The sequence below is a fragment of the Pseudophryne corroboree genome, chromosome 5 (assembly GCF_028390025.1).
Source record: "Pseudophryne corroboree isolate aPseCor3 chromosome 5, aPseCor3.hap2, whole genome shotgun sequence".
In the NCBI taxonomy this organism is placed as follows: Eukaryota; Metazoa; Chordata; class Amphibia; order Anura; family Myobatrachidae; genus Pseudophryne; species Pseudophryne corroboree.
Window position 1 is genome coordinate 794,680,004 of NC_086448.1, and position 18,962 is coordinate 794,698,965.

General features: G+C 46.8%; 1 protein-coding gene across 2 annotated transcripts in view; it reads right to left on the reverse strand.

Moving 5' to 3' along the window:
* Window positions 1–18,962, reverse strand: part of LOC134928552 (scinderin-like) — a 122,681-nt gene that overhangs the window by 22,493 nt on the left and 81,226 nt on the right. For both annotated transcript variants that reach the window (XM_063924427.1, XM_063924428.1), the window contains exon 10: window positions 5,843–5,933. In XM_063924427.1, the coding sequence (XP_063780497.1) occupies window positions 5,843–5,933 (91 nt within the window). The remainder of the gene's footprint in view (window positions 1–5,842; window positions 5,934–18,962) is intronic.

Genomic DNA, 18,962 nt, shown 5'->3' on the forward strand with positions numbered 1-18,962 from the left:
TGGGTCAGTACAGTATTCAGTTAAAGTTAAGTAGGCAGAAACTAGACTGCATAGGGATGAGAAGGGAGTAGGAGGGAAGGAATTGGCTCATTCGGTTGAAAACAAGAAATTCAAGAACTTAGAATAATAATGGAAGACAGGCGGTCAAAGGAATATTTTTTGTGGATTGTGGTAAAAAGTACATGTTTGTATCTGGGGATGAAGATATCTGTGGAGAGGGAGAGGTTGAAGAAGTGGGTAGCAGGCATTTGGAGAAGAAAATACATTTTGTAATTAAAGTTGTGGGTAAAGTCGTCAGGCTTGAGTGATGAGGAGGACAGAAAAGAACAGAGAGAGGAGAAGAGACGACAGGGGTTGAGAGAGAGAGAATACTCACCACTCTGGATTTCCCTGCATATCCTGTATAGTATCAGCCTACTGATGATGTTATATGGACCGGCTCCTGGGCGGCCACATTGTGCTTGCAAGAAATCGGGACAAACTACAAGATGTCATTGCTAGCGGACAGCAAATGTGTGAGGACATCTAAGTAACTATAGCGCCATCCTCAGATGGTGCCATGTGTAACTAGATAAGTGATGAATAGGTCATTGTTTGAGTTCTCAGTGCACTACCTTTTAATACATTTTGGAAAAGCTGCAAAAAAGGTAGATCACTGCTCGACACATTTGTCCTTGAAAGCCCAATATTGGGCTTTAGTGCTACCATCGGGGGAAAAAAATGTATATTGGTACAAGGTCAGAACCAATATTCCATAAAACCCATGACAGTCCACTGTATTAGTGTGTTTGGAGAGGTCACTTCTGACCCACCTCCTTCTGTCCATCCTTTGCCCCTTCTCTCTTTTTTGTACCATTTGTTTATTTTCTTCTCTTTATTCACTCTTTTGTATAAATAATCAGTCACTGTATCTTTGCTATACTTACTCATTTACTGTTTGTACCTACCTGTATTACTGTTCCCTGCATAGGACATTGGCCCTTATCTAATAGGCTGGTATTTACAAGTCTCGACGTGATTTTGACAAGATTCCCATTAATCAGACTGTTTTTGCTTTAACATTAATTGCCGCTTTAAGTCTAGCGGCTATCTCGCCCAAATCATGGCTGAATCAGTGATTCTCAGGCTATTACATATGGGCCATTGTGTTGATTTCTCACTGAAGTCTTCACAAAAAATTTCTTTAAAAAAATGCTCAAAATAAAGTAACCTTATAATTTTTATTGATTTAAAAATAAAAATTATTTCAAAAAATAAAGCATGCTTTGTGGATTTTTATTATATATATATATATATATATATATATCTTAAAATGAAGTTGCATGGATAATTTTTATACTGTCTGTTCTGGTGGGTGCTTTGGTTGATTCCTAGTTTCCAAGATATTTTCCTAGAACTTTTTTCCCTGTTTTTCAACATTTAACAATTGTGAAGCAGCGCTAAGGTCCCAGCAGCACTTTTTTATGGTGCAATTATAACATTCTCAGCTGTCACAGCCCTGTGTCACAATGTAGACTCACGTCACTGTATAATGTTATCAATAGGCAGCAGAGACTGAGTCGCTGCGGTGACCGTGATCAATAAAGATACTATGATCATGGAATGACTATTGTAACATGGACGTAGTGTTTGCTTTGTCGTATACATTTCATGTGAGCATTTTGTGTATTGATAGGTTCTATTATGCCAGCCATTGATAAGAGTGGAGAAAATGTAAATGTTCATGTATGTAACCCAGCGGGCTGCAATGTAAGATCTGTAGAAGTGTAATGTATCCTATAGCCATATCTCACTTTTTTCAACTCGGCATGGGGCATTAAACGAGGTAGAGTTAGTATAACAGGATTAAAAAAACAAAAAAAAAAACTAATTCCACCTTTATTTACATTGTGATCTCTCTGGTTTTCTGAGTTTTTTGGATGATGGGTTTCAAAACTGGAGACCTTATATATATTCATAGGCAAATGTAGGGATGGGTTCTGGTTGCCCAGAACACCCTCCCCCCCTCCTCTTGGCAAGTGGCTCAAATGATGACAACAATAGCAATGGTATATAATACAATTACTAGAGCTGTCGCCATATCATGCAGTTTAAGGGACATGACCAGTGGCAGCAGCTTTTTCTACCAAGTTTGCTGTGTGTGTGGATCTGACCCCTCAATCGGTGCACTAGACCAGAAAGTAGCTACCAGGAAAAAGAGACAGGAGCCTTACAATGAGGTGGGAGAAGGTGTGCTTAGAAAGTGCAGGACTCTGCATCTACAGTGTTAAATATTAATACTGTTTTCAATACAGTATGTAGTACAGGTTGAGTATCCCATATCCAAATATTCCGAAATACGGACTTTTTTGAGTGAGAGTGAGATAGTGAAATCTTTGTTTTCTGTGGCTCAATGTACTCAAACTTTGTTTAATACACAAAGTTATTAAAAATATTGTATTGAATGACCTTCAGGCTGTGTGTTTAAGGTGTATATGAAACATAAATGAATTGTGTGAATGTACACACACTTTGTTTAATGCACAAAGTTATTAAAAATATTGGCTAAAATTACCTTCAGGCTGTGTGTATAAGGTGTATATGAAACATAAATGCATTCTGTGCTTAGACTTAGGTCCCATCACCATGATATCTCATTATGGGATGCAATTATTCCAAAATACGGAAAAATCCAATATCCAAAATACCTCTGGTCCCAAGCATTTTGGATAAGGGATACCCAACCTGTATATAAAAAGACCAATGTTTACATTAATGTCCGTGGTCGTTACTGGGTTCTTCTATTTCTCGCCCAGACTCTATGGGTACTATGGACTGCATTTGGAAGACCCCCTCTAGAAATCCCCCCCCCCCCCCCACCACGCTCTCCAAAAAAAAAAAAATATTAACAGTAATCCTTACTCTAAAAGGCCATAGCATGGTCCGAGACATGCAGGCATTGATTGGAACCTGACAGTGATGAGTTAAAGCTAGGATCTGCCTGAGAAATTGCCGTTTGCAGAGTTTTGCCTCCCATATGTATCAAGCTGCAGAAAGCAAACCATTCTAGAGCTTATACCTGATAGTCAGCGGCAACAATACATGGCATTGTCACGGACTGCGGTGGTTTGTGATCTATGTGAGGACCCTTGGGACCAGATGAAACAGGAGTGTGGGTGAAACTAGGTGCCTTGATCAGATCTCTGCTCCTGGAATGAGCAGGAAGACTAAGGGGTAGATTTACTAAGCAGTGATAAAAGTGGAGAAAAGAGCCAGTGGAGAAGTTGCCATGGCAACATATCAGCTACGCTGTATACTTTTATAGTATGCCAGTTAGAAATGTTACGTCAATGCTGATTGGTTGCCATGGGCAACATCTCCAATGGCTCACTTCTCCACTTTTATCACTGCTTAGTACATGTCCCCATAATATCCCTTTCACACTGCCAAAGCCGGGTCGCACCCAGGACCTTGTACACGAGTCCAACACAGTGCGACCAGGCTTTGGCTCCTTTCACACTGTGCGGCTGCACTCTGGTTATTGCCGGGGGAGCCGCATCAGCAGTCACGTGTCCCAGGCTGATACTTGGAGACGAGATCATCTCCAAGCTCCGGCTTTCCTATAGTGTGAACCGGTACCAGGTTGCATCAACCCTGGTTACCCATCCACACCGCGCAGCGACCCGGGTTGAACCCAGGTTATTTCTCCTGGCCCCTTTCACAATGCACAAAAACCCAGGTTGCTGCGTGTTCACATGCAATAACCTGGGTTATTTTTTAGAGATGAGCCCTTGAGTCCTTGGAATCCATCTGCTCCAAACAGCGGGGATCCGAGTCCACCCGAGCCAGGGATCCGAGTCCGCCAGACTCGGATCCTCCATCCTCCCGGCGTCGTATTCTCACAGAACTTGGATTCTATATGAGGTGCCGGGGCAGGGTCTCGACACCATTTGACTCTAAATCACGCTGACGTTTGCTGCGTTATACTCTGCTGTAGTGGCTATGGGGTGTCCGGAGACTAATAAGTGCCTGTATAGTGACTGTGCATCAGGGCACACTGCACACTGATGAATGCTGCACTATACTCTGCTATAATGGCTGCGCTGTGTCCGGAGTCTCACAGGTGGCTGTGCTATATAGTGACTGTGTATAGGGGCAAGCTGCTCGCTGCTGTGTGCTGCGCTATACTCTGCTATACTGGATGTGCTGTGTCCAGAGTCTCACAAGTGGCTTTGCTATATAGTGACTGTGTATAGGGGGCATGCTGTGCACTGCTGTGTGCTGCGCTATACTCTGCTATACTGGCTGTGCTGTGTCCAGAGTCTCACAAGTGTCTGTGCTATATAGTGACTGTGTATAGGTGGACTGCGCTATTCTCTGCTGTAAATTGTACTGTTTGGTGCGCTTTACGCTAGTGCACGTGGCCCACAGGCCAGTGCCTACTCTACCGATTTGGTAATCCGGCATTGCATAGTGTCCTAGGTATAGGTTTGAGTCTGCATCTCAGAAATGAGCACTGAACTAGTCTGCTGAAATGGAACCCAAACCAGTGAGGGCCTTGAACCATTTGCCAGAATATAGCTACGTAACTTCGACGCAGGTATACGGAACCAAGACCCACGATTGAACTCAGGTCAACACCACTAAGGAGACTCAAGACAGTATAGTGCCGTACCTGGAATCATGAAACTAAGAACTCAAGCCGGAGATCAGAAATGGGGAACTCAGGGTGACCAATGCCCAAGCTGCACTGACCCGCAACCCACACTTTAACCTCCAAGCCTGGAACAGGAATCAAACCTGGAACTCAGAACCAGACATGAGGAACTGCACCCCGGACCACCGGCTGGACCAGTTGTATGAACCTGGACCCAGCACACAAACCCGTAGCTCTGCAACTGAATCCTTGGAAACTGATATGTTACCCATAACAGGAGAAGCCTGCCACCAAACTTAGCATGAAATGCAGGGCAATACCAGAGTGGAAGGATAGCATGGAGACAGAAGACAGATAAGAAACACAAGATGCAGGCGATATGTGGACTTTTGGTGCAGATAACCCTGTAGTGACAATAGGTGAATGTAGCAGAAACTCAGACACTGGAGATCATAGTGGACAAGTAACAGGAACAGCACTAAAGCCTAGGAACTCTCCTAGAAGGAAGATGTTGCTCTGGCAATGTGCTGTGTCCTTGTGTGGGTTTCATTAGGGCACAGTCAGAGCCAATAGGATGCCAATGTCATGAGAGTCACATGGGAAAAATCTAATATGGCCGTGCCCATGCAGCCGGCTGGTTTGTTTACATACAGTGGCGTGGAGAGTAAAGATGCCGCTGAGAGGTGGGAGATGTATGGAGGACCGCAATGTGGCACTGTCGGAGGAGGTAAGTGGAGGTCAGACCCTGATTCATGACAGGTGTTACCTATAGAAGCCTATGAGCTTTTCATCACAGAAATCCCCATAGAGAGATCCAAAATATCCTTCTCCACCCCCCCATGCAGCTTACACATGCGCAGGCTGACAGCCGCGCATGCGCAATAGGTCGCCTGGGTTATACACCTGGAAATCCCCACATCACGAGGGACAGCTCTTTATCTGACGAGCTCCCCCGAGCGTAATTATTCCCAATTATTCATTCATACGGCATTAATAAATTCTGCTGTGCATGCAATAAGGGGCAGGATGTATCACATAGAATATACATGATACATCCCTTCCATAATATGAAATAAACACATTTTTGAGAGGATAAGTAGAAGTACTAGATCATCAAGTCAGAGAGAAAAATATTGACACAACTTTTACAAGCACGAGGACATAGAATGCAGTCATAGACATTATACAGCGCAATGAAATACGCACATGTGTAGCTCCAGCCTTTATAGAGCGATCAAGTTGTACGGTGAGAAACGCGGATATCGTAATCTCATCTTTTGTTGCTTTATTTCCTTGCCTGGAAGGAAGAATAAAGAGAAGTTCAACACATGTCAGACACACACATATATATATATATATATATATATATATTATTAATCACATATATTGTTATGCGTATACAGTATTTTCCATGTTGCTGTATGTGGATATAATTCTCCTTCATAGACGACAACAGTTCCAGAGCAATACCTCTAAGTTATAAAACAATAGACTAGGCACAATCTATCTGTAATGAAGAGTGCATAGGTAATAAAAGTGTCCTGTGGCATTCTGTCTGTCTTAGGCGGCACAGTCTTCTCCCACCATGCCCCCTCTGCCACCTAGGATGGAATAAGTACAACCATGTCCAAGGTGAAGTGTTGCCACAGCTGTACAGTACATGGGAAGCGGTTCCAATACCCGGAGGTCACAATGCTGACGCCGGAATTCCGGCTAGCGGTGAAATGCTGCCGCCGGTAATTCTGGCGCCATCTGCATTTCTCCCTCTGTGTGTGTCCACGGCACCCATAGAGGGAGAATATAACCTGTGGCGCCCGCAGCGAACCACCGTGCCCGTAGCGTGGCTGGGATCCCGCTGTCGGTATTTCATACTGAACCCCAGTACATATTAGTGTATCTCGCCTGTCCTCTATGGCAGAGTAAGGAGGGTGGGCCAGGAAACCTTGATTCAGTGTAACATAGGGCCGAATTCAGAGCTGATCGCAAAAGCAAAATCTTTCTCTAATGGGCAAAATCTTTCTCTAAGGGGCAAAACCATGTGCACTGCAGGTGGGGGCAGATGTAACATGTGCAGAGAGAGTTAGATTTGGGTGGGTTATTTTGTTTCTGTGCAGGGTAAATACTGACTGCTTTGTTTTAGATTTCAGTTTGAACACACCCCACCCACATCTAACTCTCTCTGCACATGTTATATCTGCCCCCCCCCCCGCAGTGCACATAGGGGGTGATTCAGACCTGATCACTGGGCTGCTAAATTTGTTGTCCTGCGTTCAGACAGTCGCCGCCCAAGGGGAGTGTATATTTGCCCGTGCAAGTGTGCGATCGCATGTGTACGCCGAGCTGCAAAGTCAGCGGACAGCTGCAAATCCGTTGGCACCTCACTCACCATTGAATGGTTTTTCCACTGTGTGCGATGAGAACAGGTTGTTTGGTTCCGGAGCTGTGGGATTGAAATTTTTGCACCAGCCTGTCGCTGTCCGGCGATGGCTGTTGTTTGCCGACACGCATGCGCAATCTATCGATGATCGCCCGCTGTGCAAAAACACACAGCAGCAACCAGGTCTGAATCGGACTCATGGTTTTGCCCATTAGAATAAAATGTTGCTGTTGCGATCAGGTCTGAAATAGGCACATGTGCCCTCATTCCGAGTTGTTCGCACAAAGCTACTTTTTGCAGCCCATGCGATCAACTAGACGCCGCCTATGGGGAGGGATTTTTTGCATAGCAGGGCTGCGAACGCTTGTGCAGCCCTGCTATGCAAAAAAGGTGTTGAGCAAAACAAGACCAGGGTCAGACTTACTTACCCTGTGTGACAGATTCAGTTGACGCCCCGTAACGCCTCCCGCCTGTCAGTCTTTTTGCGTTCGCCGCTGCGATCACTTTTTCCGCTGGCGGCGACTGCCGTCACCGAGCAACGATGCACGTGCGCAATGCGGCTGCCGCGCATGGGCAGTTCTGACCCGCTCGCACCGCTACGAAAAACTGCAGCGTGCGAACGGGTTGGAATGACCCCATAGTTATTTAGGTTGAAAAAAGACAGTTTGTCCATCGAGTTCACCCTATATTTAATCTAATTAGAGGTTGTATCCTTGGATTTCTTTTTCCGCTAAAAAAATGTCTAACCCTTTTTACATTTATCAATTGAATCAGCCAAGACAAGTGTAAGTAAAGTCTTAATACATGTAATCCGGTTCCCACGCCTCGCCCAAGTGTACTGCTGTAACCTGCAGATAAGAAAGTCTTTTCAGCCATAAAACTCTTGTATTTGTTTTTATGCTATAAAATGGGGCCTTCTGCTGAAGGCAGGCAGATGGGGGACACTATATGGGTAGACAGATTCTCACAGAACCTTTCATCGCTGAATTTCACTTACAGGCTTGAACTTATTTAGGCAGCAAGTTTTATGGTAGACACAACAAGGGACATTTGTGGTCAGCGAAATCTGAGGACCTCTAATGATTCTCTATGCACACAGGTGCTCCTACTGAAAAGCTTTCTTTATTTCAAGGTACAGTACAAGCCGTGGTTTTTGGAAAACAATCTTTGCCTAGTTCTGCAGTTTGAAGAAAATAATAAGAATTTACTTACCGATAATTCTATTTCTCGGAGTCCGTAGTGGATGCTGGGGTTCCTGAAAGGACCATGGGGAATAGCGGCTCCGCAGGAGACAGGGCACAAAAGTAAAGCTTTTACAGGTCAGGTGGTGTGTACTGGCTCCTCCCCCTATGACCCTCCTCCAGACTCCAGTTAGGTACTGTGCCCGGACGAGCGTACACAATAAGGGAGGATTTTGAATCCCGGGTAAGACTCATACCAGCCACACCAATCACACCGTACAACTTGTGATCTAAACCCAGTTAACAGTATGATAACAGAGGAGCCTCTGAAAGATGGCTTCCTAAACAATAACCCGAATTAGTTAACAATAACTATGTACAAGTATTGCAGATAATCCGCACTTGGGATGGGCGCCCAGCATCCACTACGGACTCCGAGAAATAGAATTATCGGTAAGTAAATTCTTATTTTCTCTATCGTCCTAAGTGGATGCTGGGGTTCCTGAAAGGACCATGGGGATTATACCAAAGCTCCCAAACGGGCGGGAGAGTGCGGATGACTCTGCAGCACCGAATGAGAGAACTCCAGGTCCTCCTTTGCCAGGGTATCAAATTTGTAAAAATTTACAAACGTGTTCTCCCCTGACCACGTAGCTGCTCGGCAGAGTTGTAATGCCGAGACCCCTCGGGCAGCCGCCCAAGATGAGCCCACCTTCCTTGCGGAATGGGCCTTAACAGATTTAGGCTGTGGCAGGCCTGCCACAGAATGTACAAGTTGAATTTTGTTACAAAACCAACGAGCAATCGACTGCTTAGAAGCAGGTGCACCCAACTTGTTGGGTGCATACAGTATAAACAGCGAGTCAGATTTTCTGACTCCAGCCGTCCTTTAAATGTATATTTTTAAGGCTCTGACAACGTCCAACAACTTGGAGTCCTTCAAGTCGTCTGTAGCCGCAGGCACTACAATAGGCTGGTTCAGGTGAAACGCTGATACCACCTTAGGGAGAAAATGCGGACGCGTCCGCAGCTCTGCCCTATGTCGAATGGAAATTTAAATAAGGGCTTTTATAAGACAAAGCCGCCAGTTCAGATACTCTCCCGGCCGAAGCCAGGGCCAGTAACATAGTCACTTTCCATGTGAGATATTTCAAATCCACATTCTTTAGTGGTTCAAACCAATTGGATTTGAGGAAATCTAAAACTACATTTAGATCCCACGGTGCCACCTTAGGCACCACAGGAGGCTGTATATGCAGTACTCCTTTGATAAAAATCTGGACCTCAGGGACTGAGGCCAATTCTTTGTGGAAGAATATTGATAGGGCCGAAATTTGAACCTTAATAGATCCCAATTTGAGACCCATAGACAATCCTGATTGCAGGAAATGTAGGAAAACGACCCAGTTGAAATTCCTCCATCGGAGCACTCCGCTGCTCGCACCACGCAACATATTTTCGCCAAATACGGCGATAATGCTTCGCGGTGACTTCCTTCCTTGCCTTTATCAAGGTAGGAATGACTTCTTCTGGAATGCCTTTTCCTTTTAGGATCTGGCATTCAACGCCATGCCGTCAAACGCAGCCGCGGTAAGTCTTGAAAAAGACAAGGACCCTGCTGAAGCAGGTCCCTTCTCAGAAGTAGAGGCCACGGATCGTCCGTGACCATCTCTTGAAGTTCCGGGTACCAAGTCCTTCTTGGCCAATCCGGAGCCACTAGTCTTACTCCTCTTTGCCGTATAATCCTCAATACCTTTGGTATGAGAGGCAGAGGAGGAAACACATATACCGACTGGTACACCCAAGGTGTTACCAGCGCGTCCACAGCTATTGCCTGCGGATCTCTTGACCTGGCGCAATACCTGTCCAGTGTTTTGTTGAGGCGAGACGCCATCATGTCCACCATTGGTTTTACCCAACGGTTTAATAGCATGTGGAAAACTTCTGGATGAAGTCCCCACTCTCCCGGGTGAAGGTCGTGTCTGCTGAGGAAGTCTGCTTCCCAGTTGTCCACGCCCGGGATGAATACTGCTGACAGTGCTATCACGTGATTCTCCGCCCAGCGAAGGATCCTGGCAGCTTCTGCCATTGCCCTCCTGCTTCTTGTGCCGCCCTGTCTGTTTACATGGGCGACTGCCGTGATGTTGTCCGACTGGATCAACACCGGTCTTCCTTGAAGCAGAGGTTCCGCCTGGCTTAGAGCATTGTAGATTGCTCTTAGTTCCAGAATGCTTATGTGAAGAGACTTTTTCAGGCTCGACCACACTCCCTGGAAATTTCTTCCCTGTGTGACTGCTCCCCAGCCTCTCAGGCTGGCATCCGTGGTCACCAGGATCCAATCCTGCATGCCGAATCTGCGGCCCTCCAATAGATGAGCCTCCTGCAACCACCACAGAAGGGATACCCTTGTCCTCGGCGACAGGGTTATCCGCAGGTGCATCTGAAGATGCGACCCTGACCATTTGTCCAACAGATCCCTTTGCATGGAATCTGCCGAAAGGGATTGCTTCGTAAGAAGCTACCATTTTTTCCCAGGACTCTTGTGCATTGATGTACAGACACCTTTCCTGGTTTTAGGAGGTTCCTGACCAGGTCAGATAACTCCTTGGCTTTTTCTTCGGGAAGAAAAACCTTTTTCTGAACTGTGTCCAGAATCATCCCCAGGAACAGCAGACGAGTTGTCGGCATTAATTGGGATTTTGGAATATTCAGAATCCATCCGTGCTGCTTTAGCACCTCTTGAGATAGTGCTAAACCCATCTCTAGCTGTTCTCTGGACCTTGCCCTTATTAGGAGATCGTCCAAGTATGGGATAATTAATACGCCTTTTCTTCGAAGAAGAAATATTATCTCGGCCATTACCTTTGTAAAGACCCGAGGTGCCGTGGACAAACCAAACGGCAGCGTCTGAAACTGATAGTGACAGTTTTGTACAACGAACCTGAGGTACCCCTGGTGTGAGGGGTAATTGGAACGTGGAGATACGCATCCTTGATGTCCAAGGATACCATAAAGTCCCCTTCTTCCAGGTTCGCTATCACTGCTCTGAGTGACTCCATCTTGAACTTGAACTTCTTTATGTACAGGTTCAAGGACTTCAGATTTAGAATAGGCCTTACCGAGCCATCCGGCTTCGGTACCACAAATAGAGTGGAATAATACCCCTTCCCTTGTTGTAGAAGAGGTACCTTGACTATCACCTGCTGAGAATACAGCTTGTGAATGGCTTCCAAAACCGTCTCCCTTTCTGAGGGGGACGTTGGTAAAGCAGACTTCAGGAAACGGCGAGGTGGCTCTGTCTCTAATTTCAACCTGTACCCCTGAGATATTATCTGCAGGATCCAGGGATTTACCTGCGAGTGAGCCCACTGCGCGCTGTAATTTTTGAGACGACCGCCTACCGCCCCCGAGTCCGCTTGCGAAGCCCCAGCGTCATGCTGAGGCTTTTGTAGAAGCCGGGGAGGGCTTCTGTTCCTGGGAAGGAGCTGCCTGTTGCTGTCTCTTCCCTCGTCCTCTGCCTCGTGGCAGATATGAATAGCCCTTTGCTCTCTTATTTTTAAAGGAACGAAAGGGCTGCGGTTGAAAGGTCGGTGCCTTTTTCTGTTGGGGAGTGACTTGAGGTAGAAAGGTGGATTTCCCGGCCGTAGCCGTGGCCACCAAATCCGATAGACCGACCTCAAATAACTCCTCTACGCATCGCCTGTCCACTGTCGTGTCCATAAAGCTCTTCTGGCCGAAATGGACATAGCACTTACCCGTGATGCCAGTGTGCAGATATCTCTCTGTGCATCACGCATATAAAGAAATGCATCCTTTATTTGTTCTAACGACAGTAAAATATTGTCCCTGTCCAGGGTATCAATATTTTCGATCAGGGACTCTGACCAAACTACCCCAGCACTGCACATCCAGGCAGTCGCAATAGCTGGTCGTAGTATAACACCTGCATGTGTGTATATACCTTTTTGGATATTTTCCATCCTCCTATCTGATGGATCTTTAAGTGCGTCCGTCTCAGGAGAGGGTAACGCCACTTGTTTTGATAAGCGTGTTAGCGCTTTGTCCACCCTAGGAGGTGTTTCCCAGCGCTCCCTAACCTCTGGCGGGAAAGGGTATAAAGCCAATAACTTCTTTGAAATTAGCAGTTTTTTATCGGGGCACCCCACGCTTCATCACACACGTCATTTAATTCTTCTGATTCGGTAAAAACTACTGGTAGTTTTTTCACACCCCACATAATACCCTGTTTAGTGGTACCTGTAGTATCAGCTAAATGTAACATCTCCTTTATTGCCAAAAACATATAACGTGTGGCCCTACTGGAAAATACGGTTGATTCGTCACCTTCACCACCGGAATCAGTGCCTGTGTCTGGGTCTGTGTCGACCGACTGAGGCAAGGGACGTTTTACAGCCCCTGACGGTGTTTGAGGCGCCTGGACAGACACTAATTGAGTGTCCGGCCGCCTCATGTCGGCAAACGACTGCTTAAGCGAGTTGACGCTATCCCGTAATTCCACAAATAAAGGCATCCATTCTGGTGTCGACCCCCTAGGAGGTGACATCCTCATATTTGGCAATTGCTCCGCCTCCACACCAATAACGTCCTCATACATGTCGACACACACGTACCGACACACAGCAGACACACAGGGAATGCTCTATACGAAGACAGGACCCACTAGCCCTTTGGGGAGACAGAGGGAGAGTCTGCCAGCACACACCAAAAAGCGCTATATATGACAGGGATAGCCTTATGATTAAGTGCTCCCTTATAGCTGCTTTTATATTAATATATTGCCATTTATTCTGCCCCCCCTCTCTGTTATACCCTGTTTCTGTAGTGCAGTGCAGGGGAGAGACCTGGGAGCCTTCCTGACCAGCGGAGCTGTGACAGAAAATGGCGCCGTGTGCTGAGGAGATAGGCCCCGCCCCTTTTTCGGCGGGCTCGTCTCCCGCTATTTAGTACATTTAGGCAGGGGTAAATATCTCCATATAGCCTCTGGGGCTATATGTGAGGTATTTTTAGCCTTTTTAAAGGTTTTCATTTGCCTCCCAGGGCGCCCCCCCCCAGCGCCCTGCACCCTCAGTGACTGCCGTGTGAAGTGTGCTGAGAGGAAAATGGCGCACAGCTGCAGTGCTGTGCGCTACCTTAAGAAGACTGCAGGAGTCTTCAGCCGCCGATTCTGGACCTCTTCTTGCTTCAGCATCTGTGAGGGGGCAGGCGGCGTGGCTCCGGTGACCATCCAGGCTGTACCTGTGATCGTCCCTCTGGAGCTTCATGTCCAGTAGCCAAGAAGCCAATCCATCCTGCACGCAGGTGAGTTCACTTCTTCTCCCCTCTGTCCCTCGTTGCAGTGATCCTGTTGCCAGCAGGAATCACTGTAAAATAAAAAACCTAAGCTAAACTCTCTAAGCAGCTCTTTATGAGAGCCACCTAGAATTGCACCCTTCTCGGCCGGGCACAAAAATCTAACTGGAGTCTGGAGGAGGGTCATAGGGGGAGGAGCCAGTACACACCACCTGACCTGTAAAAGCTTTACTTTTGTGCCCTGTCTCCTGCGGAGCCGCTATTCCCCATGGTCCTTTCAGGAACCCCAGCATCCACTTAGGACGATAGAGAAATTCAGGATACAAACAGTAAAAATGTCACATAATGCCACATAGTTAAATCTGTTACCACTTTAGGACCACACCGCATTTAGCAAGAAGTGGCGGAGAATTCAAGTCCTTTTGCAGAGATGGCTTCACGCCCTCCCCTAAAGCAGAAAATGTCCCTATGAACGCTCAATCGCCACCTCTATAACTCATTTAATAATCCCAATGCGCAAATTGGCATCACAAAAGTAAGAATGCTCTCTTGTAAGCCTGAGACCATTTTAAAACCATGAGGTTGAGATGAGCATTTTCCTCTTCTCTTTAAAGAATTTGGGGCAGATGTATTAAGCCTGGAGAAGTGATAAGTGGAAGGTGATAATGCACCAGCCAATCAGCTCCTAACTGTCAATTTACATATTGGAGCTGATTGGCTGGTGCGTTTTCACCTTGCACTTATCACTTCTTTATAACTGCTTTATCAGTTCTCCAGGCTTCATATATCTGCTCCTAAGTATTTTACAGTTGTAGATGGTTTCATTTTTCCCAAGGATTAGGGAGCCTTTTGGGAGTTTGGGAGGAGTTTTGTAGTGATATTAGGTGTAGACAGATTGCTTCATCATCATCATCATCATCATCATCATCATCATCGTCGTCTTCTGGAACTTCCCTCTCTCCCATTCTGATTATCCATGTCATTTGTTGATGGCAGAAAGGAAAGGACGCATGTTTATTTGTATATGTGGTACTTTATATGAGTTGTGTGTGTGTGTGCTTTCGAGTGATATTATGTTAGGCCATTATTGCCCCAACCGGGAATTGGACTCTGGACCCTATGGGCGTGCTTTGTTGATTGGGGGAGAGTCGAACACCAATTATTGAGTTGTGTTTGCAAGTTAGGGTCCTGCTTTCATTCTTTGGCCACCACCATACTAACAATTTTAATAATTCAATTCAATTAGTTATCATTTCATTAAGGGTTTAATGGTTAGATGTTTATATTTATTGGGAGCCATGGGCACTTTAAGAGTTTAATAGTGTGGGCTGGCTCCTCCCTCTATGCCCCTCACACCAGACTCAGTTTAGAAAATGTGCCCGGAGGAGCCGGTCCCAGCTAGGGGAACTCTTAGGGAGTTTTTCTAGTTTTATTATTTTCTGAGTTAGTTAGGTACAGGCAGGCTGCTGGCAACATCCTCCCTGCTTCGTGGGACTTAGGGGGGGGGGGAGTAGGAACCAACTCTAGAAATGAATGGTTCTCTATCTCCGCTGACAGGACACTGAGCTCCTGAGAGTGCTGATCGCAAGCCCATGAGGCGACCGCTCACTCCTGCAGCACGGCCGCCACCCCCTAAGAAAGCCAGAAGAAAGACGAGTGGTGAGTACAGTGTCGGTGGCCTGGAGAGCGAGTCGCCGGTGGGAATAGCGGAACAAGGGTTGGAGTGCAGCTCTGACAGGCTGCGCTTCGGAAGAATCAGCGGCACACTGTGTACGGCGCTATGAGGGGCGTCCTGAGCCAGCGCAATCACCCTACACTGGTCAGCACTGCTAACAGGGGCTAATCCCACTGTTAGCGAAAAAATACCTCAGGCCAGTATAATACAATTAGTGCGGGAAGACGCGCCATTACAGGGGGCGGGACTTACCAGCGCCATTTTCTCCCTGCAGTTCATCAACAGAGACGCTGGCAGAGAGCGCTGCCCTCCACATAAGTAACACTGTGTTGTACATATGGGGGGAGTGTAATTCGATACTAGCTACCCTGTTATGGTTAAGCTAGTCAGAGGGATTTTTTTGTATCATAATAAAAGCCTATAAGGGTGCGATGTGGCTGGCTCCTTGTACTCTGTGACTCTCTGAAGGTATTCTGGGGGGAAATTGTACTGACATTTTCCTGTGTGTGTGTAACCCACTGTACCATATTTGGGGGACTTTGTCCTGTACTGCAGAATGTATATCATCTCCTGGGGAGTCTATACCATGCTCAAAACTGGACAAATTCTCAGGCTTCCGTGGCAGATCCCCCTGGGGTGGCCTCCATAAGGTGTACTTAACATATATTTTTTCAAATATATCCCATACTGGGAAGGAGCCACAGTTTTGAGAAGTCTGGGTATTCAAATCCCACAGCTGTGCCTCTCACCTCAACTACGTACCCTAAAAAGTGTACACTTGCCATATAATGCAACTGACTTATGAGGGGGGCAACATATGTTTGAGGCTATTAGGGATGAGGAATATTTTACATACACACACATATATATATATATATATATATATATATATATATATATAAAATAAATGCCTTCCCACTATTTAGGGCGTCAAACTCCTTATTTGGGAAAACCTGAGTACACCCAGAGATATAATCCACATCCCTAAAGAGTGTCTAGATTGTCAAAGAAGGTTGTGTTACCTGTCCCTGGTACAACCTCCAGAAAGGATTCGGCTGATCGCAGATTGAGACTACTCTCTAATACTGCGCACTGCTACAGGTGTGGCTCAGAGACCCTCGCTTGCGTAGATCTCTGGGGCTATAGTTACGTGGTCAGACTCCTTACTTGATGATTTAGATTCTATGTATAGGAGTGACATTTGCTTGTTTCTATGTCACTTACAGGATTCTACAGGCTTCACGGCTGGAGGCCATGAAGGAGATTGGCCTGTGTAACGCAGGGGCCACTGCTCTGGCAGTTTAGACAAGGAGGGGACGGTGGCTACACCAATGGACTGCAGATACAGAATCCAAGAAAGGTATGGCAGATCCACCCTTCACAGGTGAGGCCCTGTTGGGACGCACTGGATATGTGAATGTCCATGCCAACTGCGGGTAAGTCGACATATCTTCCTTCCGCAGCTGCACAGACCAGGAAATTATAACCTACACCTACACTGCAATCCCTTCGAACCGCAAGGTTTAAACATGAGTCCAAGGGTTCCTCCACTTCCTTTAGAGGACGTTGGGGAAAATCCAGAAAACCTGCACTGCCAGGTTCCCAGGGACGGATTTCAGATTCCGCCTTCTCAAACCCTTTGGTTTGTCGGTGGACCTCACTGCCTGGAGATCAGGCAGGTGGGAGCGAGACTAAAGAGATTTCAATTAAACATCTGGGCGATATCCTGCCTAGACCCCTGGAAACGGTTAGGTTGCCCAGGGGTGCAGACTGGAGTTTCTAGTACTCCCGCCTCACAGATTATTACTTGCTTCTCAGGCAGAAAGTACACTACTGCTGGAAGCTATTCAAACATTTGCCAAACAAATGTCATTGTTCCAGTTCCACCTCACCTACAACACAAGGGTTATTAGTACTCAAACCTGTTTGTGGTACCGAAACCGGATGGTTCGGTAAGGCCAATATTAAACCTAAAGTCACTGAACCCCTACTTGAGGGAATTCAAATTCAAGATGGAGTCCCTGAGAGCGGTGATCTCAGGTCTGGAGGAGGGGGAATTCCTAGTATCCCTGGATATCAAGGATGCGTACCTTCACATTCCGATCTGGCCGTCTCACTAGGCTTCTCTAAGATTTGCGCTGCTGGACTGTCACTATCAGTTCCAGGCACTGCCATCTGGCCTCTCCACAACACCGAGGGTGTTCCCCAAGGTCATGGCAGAGATAATGCTACTTCTCCGCAGACAGGAAGTGAACATAATTCCATATCTAGACGATCTGCTGATAAAAGCATTTTCCAGGGAGAGGCTGTTAGAGTATTGCGCTCTCAACTCACCTACTCCAGGATCTTGGGTGAATCCTGAGCCTTCCAAAGTCACATTTGGAGCCGACAAGGAGACTGCCTTCCTGGGGATGATACTCGACACGGAAGTCGGAGGGTGTTTCTACCAGTAGAGAAAGCATTGGTGATCCAATCAATGGTCCGAGATGTCCTGAACCCAGTCCGGGTATCGGTTCGTCAGTGCATTCGCCTTCTGGGGAAGATGGTAGCCTCTTACGAGGCTCTACAGTACAGAAGATTCCATGCACGGTTCTTCCAACTGGATCTCCTGGACAAATGTTCGGGATCACATCTTCATATGCACCAGCGGATACGCCTGTCATCGAAAGCCAGCATTTCACTCCTCTGGTGGCTGCAAACTTCTCACCTACTCGAGGGCCGCAGGTTCGGGATTCAGAATTGGATCCTTCTAACCACGGATGCTAGTCTCAGAGGTTGGGGAGCAGTCACCAAAGGGGAAAACTTCCAAGGAAAGTGGTCAAGTCAGGAAGCTCTCCTTCCGATAAACATTCTGGAACTAAGGGCCAAACGTTCAGGTTTAGTCGGACAATGTCACTGCAGTGTCCTACATAAAAAGGCAGGGCGGAACGAGGAGCAGGGCTGCAATGTCAGAGGTAACAAGAATCCTCCTCTGGGCGGAAAGGCACGCGGTGGCACTGTTAGCAATCTTCATTCCGGGAGTGGACAACTGGGAAGCGGACTTCCTCAGCAGACACGATCTCTATCCAGGAGAATGGGGCCTCTATCCAGAGGTATTCGCAGAGGTAACAAGCCGATGGGGTGTACCTCAGATACATATGATGGCCTCTCGCCTCAACAAGAAGCTTCGGAGGTACTGTTCCAGGTCGAGAGACCCACAAGCAGTGGCAGTGGACGCCCTGGTAACTCCGTGGGTGTTCAAGTCAGTGTATGTGTTCCCTCCACTTCCACTCATCCCAAGGATTCTCAAACTAATAAAAAGAACAAGAGTTCAGGTGATCCTCTTTGTTCCAGACTGGCCAAGGAGGGCTTGGTACGCGGATCTTCTGGGATTACTGCTGGAGGATCTGAGGCCTCTTCCTCTTCGCGAGGACCTTCTTCACAAGGGGCCGTTCGCTTATCAAGACTTACCGCGGCTACGTTTGACGGCATGGAGGTTGAACGCCAGATTTTAGCTCTAAAGGGCATTCTGAAAAAGGTCATTCCTATACTGATTCAGGCTAGGAAGGGAGTAACATCTAAAACTTTACCATCGGATTTGGAAACAGTATGTGTCTTGGTGTGAATCCAAGAAGTTTCCTACGGTGGAGTTTCCACTAGGACGGCTTCTCCTCTTTCTGCAAGCCGGTGTGAATGTGGGCCTACGCTTGGGCTCCTTAAAAGTCCAGATTTTGGACTTGTCCATTTTCTTCCAGAAACAGTTGGCTGCTCTCCCGGAGGTTCAGACTTTCTTGAAAGGTGTTC